General features: G+C 33.1%; 1 protein-coding gene across 2 annotated transcripts in view; it reads left to right on the forward strand.

Moving 5' to 3' along the window:
- The window catches only part of NEK7 (NIMA related kinase 7), a 151,289-nt gene extending 145,711 nt beyond the window's left edge, over positions 1–5,578 (forward strand). For both annotated transcript variants that reach the window (XM_033199539.1, XM_033199540.1), the window contains one exon: positions 2,577–5,578. In XM_033199539.1, coding sequence (XP_033055430.1) covers positions 2,577–2,687 — 111 coding nt within the window. In that variant the 3' untranslated portion in view covers positions 2,688–5,578. The remainder of the gene's footprint in view (positions 1–2,576) is intronic.
- The last annotated feature ends 422 nt before the right edge of the window (positions 5,579–6,000 follow it).

Consider the following 6,000-nt stretch of genomic DNA (forward strand, 5'->3'; position numbering starts at 1 on the left):
ATATATCTGATTTTATATGGTGATATCTCTGTTGATTCTTCTGGAAAAGGAAATTCTTCATGACAAAATACAGTTCGTATTTGGTGGAGATTCGATCAATAAGTTGGGGAGGGAAAAACAGACTCCACAGTGCTTTTGCTCTGCCTACCCCTAGGTCTCCAATTGACCTGTCATCCCTTTGAAAGGCCATCCTTAAAGGAGCAGTTAAGAAGCAACTGCTCACTGGCACTCCCACTACCTATTTACCTTATTCTTTGTCTTTCTCCCTTTTTGTTATTCCCAATTCTTGTCTTTTTACTTTGTCTTCTTCAACTAAAGTTGCATCATTATATCTCTAATCTTGGTTTTTCCTTGTGCCAGGAGAACTTAAGGACCAGTCATTCATTCTCAGTGGATGTTCTACCCTGTTCTGAATTATTACACAGGAAAAGTAAGGTTTCTGAACCAGCTTGAAGGATGTGGCAGTGTTAGGAAGTCAAAAAATTGTTACTGCATGCATCTACTTGTATTTTAGCTAAATATAATTAATTTTTTGTACCACGGTTTTCTTTTCCTGCCATTCTTTTCTGCTTTCTTTCTTTTTTTTTTTTTTTTTTTTTTTTGACGGAGTCTCGCTCTGTCGCCCAGGCTGGAGTGCAGTGGCCGGATCTCAGCTCACTGCAAGCTCCGCCTCCCGGGTTTACGCCATTCTCTCGCCTCAGCCTCCCGAGTAGCTGGGACTACAGGCGCCCGCCATCTCGCCCGGCTAATTTTTTGTATTTTTTTAGTAGAGACGGGGTTTCACCGTGTTAGCCAGGATGGTCTCGATCTCCTGACCTCGTGATCCGCCCGTCTCGGCCTCCCAAAGTGCTGGGATTACAGGCTTGAGCCACCGCGCCCGGCCTCTGCTTTCTTTCTTGTTTTTATCTCTGAAGAAAATATCTGACAGCTAGATGACCCATTAGAACACATTATCTTTTAAAATATGTGTCATTATATAAGTGCTTTTTCCACTTTCTTCTGCATTGTGTATGACTGGATATATTTATTTTTGTTTGTTTTTTTGTAACCTGGTAAAATGCCAGTCACTTTCTGATGTAAATTTCTCTTAGATCACCATAATAAAATGCCTTGTGTATTGCTGTACCCCTTAAGGGTTTTTAATGCTGTTCTCTGCTCTTTTGCAAGGAATATAAATTAAAATCTTCAGGCTCTCCCAGTGGGTGTAACATTACTATGAAACATTGTTGAATTTCCAAGTGTAGCTAAAATTGATTCATTAAATTTCATTCTGCTAGAATCATAAAATGTAAGAGATTAGGACTAGAACAGCCTTTATAGGTCATACACTCCAACCTCGCTGTTTAATAGATGAAGAAATGAACCTCCAGAGACAGTGACTTACCCAAGGGCACAGGGTTACACAGTGCCTTCAACAAGACTGGTTTCCATTTCACTGTACTCTTCACCAAACCCTGACCCTACATCTGATAGACTCTTTTATCCACCTCCTCTTTCAGAATGACATTTCTCAATGCCATTAGCCTTCTCCATAGCACTAGCAACATATTCAGCCCACGCTTTTTAATCACCACTTATATTTCCTCTGGTTGAAAGTTATTTAATGGTAGAAATGGAGAACTATGAAGAAATTGTGCTAATTTGAAAATTTACGAAGTGCTAATATCGTGGCCAGAAAGTTAATGTAAATTTTTGAAAATGTCTAAATCGTTCCTGAAGACAGTCCTACAAAGCAAAATAATCTAGTTTTTCCTCTTAGTTTATTGTCTATGGAAGATCATATACAATGTTATAACACATAGTTTCGTAAACTGATGGAAATTAGAATTGAGAATAAAATCCTGTATTCTTCTACCCGATGGATTGAGGACCATATAGGAGGGTACTTTCTTAATTTATTGAAATCTGCTTTTATTCTATGATATAAATAGTATAAAATAGTAAACATCAACTCTCATCTATAAAGTGACAACATTTAAATACTCTATACACAATTGAGGATTGGAATAGTACTTGTAACTTCCCTTATAATTTATTATAATTAGTTTAAAGGAGTGTTTTTTTCTCATACAAAATTTAACATAAAACTTTTGATCTATATTTGTACAAAATGGTTCATTATAAATATGTCTACTCTAATTGCCTTCTATTTAAATTTACAATTAAGTCTGTTGTAGTAGATTCTTGATCAAATCTACCACATGTATGTAGTACACACATACTAAATATGTATGTGTGCATTTACAGTTAACTTGGAGACTTATAGTTACAAGCCTAGTGTCCTCAGTGACTGCAATCTTCTGATTAAACTCTGAAAAAAAAAAAAAAACAGTCCATTTTAAAGCCTCTGATTGTGGAAAATACTTCTTGGTTGACATTAATACTGTCCATTCAATGAACTTCATAGAACGTTTAACTTATTATAAAATCATTGGCAGCAGTCTTATGTATATTTCTAGTACTCAGAAAATGTACTTTCCTTGTAAAGTCTATAGCTATTCATAATTTCTTCCTTTCAGTAAGCTAACCAAAAACAGTTGTCTTAATCAGGTTTTATTGTTTTTCCTTCTTCACAGCTCCGACAGTTAGTTAATATGTGCATCAACCCAGATCCAGAGAAGCGACCAGACGTCACCTATGTTTATGACGTAGCAAAGAGGATGCATGCGTGCACTGCAAGCAGCTAAACATGCAAGATCATGAAGAGTGTAACCAAAGTGAAAGTATTTTGTGCAAGTCATACCTCCCCATTTATGTCTGGTGTTAAGATTAATATTTCAGAGCTAGCGTGCTTTGAATCCTTAACCAGTTTTCATATAAGCTTCATTTTGTACCAGTCACCTAAATCACCTCCTTGCAACCCCCAAATGACTTTGGAATAATTGAGTTGCATGTTAGGAGAGAAAATGAAACATGATGGTTTTGAATGGCTAAAGGTTTATAGAATTTCTTATACTTTTCTGCTGATAAATTGTGTTTAGATAGACTGTCAGTGCCAAATATTTAAGGTGCAGCTTGGCACACATCAGGATAGGCTCAAACCTGAGAAAAAGTATCTGAACATGTGACTTGTTTCTTTTTTAGTAATTTATGGACATTGAGATGAACACAATTGTGAACTTTTGTGATGATTTTATTTTTAAACGTTTGAAGTACTAGTTTTAGTTCTTAGCAGAGTAGTTTTCAAATATGATTCTTATGATAAATGTAGACACAAACTATTTGAGAAACATTTAAAACTCTTAGCTTATACATTCAAAATGCAACTATTAAATGTGAAGATTTGGGGACAAAATGTGAGTCAGACACTGAAGAGTTTTTTGTTTTGTTTTAATATTTTTGATATTCTCTTTGCATCGAAATGGTATAAATGAATCCATTTAAAAAGTGGTTAAGGATTTGTTTGGCTGGTGTGATAATAATTTTTAAAGTTGCACATTGCCCAAGGCTTTTTTTGTGTGTTTTTATTATTGTTTGTACATTTGAAAAATATTCTTTGAATAACCTTGCAGTACTATAATTCAATTTCTTTATAAATTTGTGTATTTTCACTCATAATTGTACACTATAATATAAGCCTAAGTTTTTATTCGTAAGTTTTATTGAAGTTCTGATTGGTCCCCTTCAGAAATTTTTTTATATTATTATTCAAGTTACTTTCTTATTTATATTGTATGTGCATTTTATCCATTAATGTTTCATACTTTCTGAGAGTATAATACCCTTTTAAAAGATATTTGGTATACCAACACTTTTCCTGGATTGAAAACATTTTTTTTTTTTTTTAACTTTTTAAAATTTGGGCCACCCTGTATGCATGTGTTTGGTCATGTTAAAGAGGAAGAAAGGATGTGTGTTATACTGTACCTGTGAATGTTGATACAGTTACGATTCATTTGACAAGGTTGTAATTCTAGAATATGCTTAATAAAATGAAAACTGGCCATGACTACAGCCAGAATTGTTATAAGATTAACATTTCTATTGAGAAGCTTTTGAGTAAAGTACTGTATTTGTTCATGAAGATGACTGAGATGGTAACAGTTCGTGCAGCTTAAGGAAATGGGCAGAATTTCGTAAATGCTATTGTGCAGATGTGTTTTCCCTGAATGTTTTCGTATTAGTGGCGACCAGTTTCTCACAGAATTGTGAAGCCTAAAGGCCAAGAGGAAATCACTGTTAAAGGACTCTGTGCCACCTTACAACCTTGGATGAATTATCCTGCCAACGCGAAAACCTCATGTTCAAAGAACACTTCCCTTTAGCCGATGTAACTGCTGGTTTTGTTTTTCATACGTGTTTTTCTTACACTCATTTGAATGCTTTCAAGTTTTGTAAACTTAAAAAATGTATAAAGGGCAAAAAGTCTAAACTCTTGTTTTTTGAAATCTAACCAGTTATGTATGGTTTCCGAAGGGTAATTTTATTTTGGAATAGGTAAAGGCAATCTGTTGTTTGTTTTTTTCCTGAGGGCTAGATGCATTGTTTTTCTCACACTCTTAGTGACTTTTAACATTTATACTGAGCATCCATAGATATATTCCTAGAAGTATGAGAAGAATTATTCTTATTGACCATTATTGTCATGTTCATTTTAATGTAATATAATTGGGATGAAATGTTCTCTGGTTGGAACAGATACTCTCTTTTTTTTCTTGCAATCTTTAAGAATACATGGATCTAAAATTGATTAGCTTGACCCCTCAAAGTGACTAAGATTTAAGCTTTTCTTCTCAGTGAATGTATCTGCTAGAAGGAAATAGCTGGGAAGAATTTAATGATCAGGGAAATTCATTATTTCTACATGTGGAAACTTTTTGCTTCGAATATTGTATCTTTTTAAATTTAAATGTTCGTATTTTTCCTGAAGAAACCACTGTGTAAAAATCAAATTTTAATTTTGAATGGAATAATTTCAAAGAATTATGAAGATGATTTGAAGCTCTAATTTATATAGTCACCTATAAAATGTTCTTTATATGTGTTCATAGTAAATTTTATATTGATTAAGTTAAACTTTTGAATTCATTTGAGGAGCAGTAAAACGAAAGCTGTATCTATTCTAAACCTTATTTAGACATTGGTACCAGTTACCCAGGTGAAAATATGGAGTAACTTTATTTTGTGAGGTAAGGTTTAGGAATGGTGGATGAAGGGTATCTCTATATAAATAAAGTGCTCAACAATGTGCAATGATTGTAAATTTAGTAAGATATTACAGCCATTTCTTGAATGCTTTACCATTCAACATAGTATCTATTACAAAACACCTTTCTTGTATCCATATATTTCAGGTGTTGCTGTTAACATTTACTATGATATTTATTTTAACCAAAATGTTATTCACATTAAATGTTTATTCTTTAAAATGAATGTATTATGTTTTTAACCCACAAATGCATACTTACCCTGTGCCTCATATTTCAATAGTACTGTAATATGGACATCTTTTGTGAAATACTTTTATTTTGTTATGCTTTAAATATACATACAAAAAGAATTTCTGTTATTAGCTTTGGAAATTGTACAATATCCTAATATAAACAAAAATATAAAAATAAAAATCAATACAGTAAAATGTCTGAGTTTCTATGTTTTTTCCCCTAAAGTTTTCCATTTTTTATTTTACTTAATGTACAGAAACAGTTCTTACACATTTTCATAACTTTGCCATTTTGGAGAAGCATAAGAATTGGAATAGACAAGGATGATAACAGAGATTACACGAATCCTAAAAGTAGTTTTATCAACATGCATTAAACTAAGGCACATCTTCATGTTCTCTTCAGGACATCATTTTCTGTTTTTGAATGAGAAAAGTTTTCTAAAAGGTAAAAAAAAAAAAAAAAAGGAATATTAATCTTACTGTTTGAATCTTTACAGCAAGGGTATCCAATCTTTTGGCTTCCCTGGGCCACATTGGAAGAAGAAGAATTGTCTTGGGCCATACATAAAATTTGCTAAGACTAATAATAGCTGATGAGCTAAAGAAAAAAAAAA

The sequence above is a fragment of the Trachypithecus francoisi genome, unplaced genomic scaffold (genome assembly GCF_009764315.1).
Source record: "Trachypithecus francoisi isolate TF-2019V2 unplaced genomic scaffold, Tfra_2.0 Lachesis_group5, whole genome shotgun sequence".
Lineage (NCBI taxonomy): Eukaryota > Metazoa > Chordata > Mammalia > Primates > Cercopithecidae > Trachypithecus > Trachypithecus francoisi.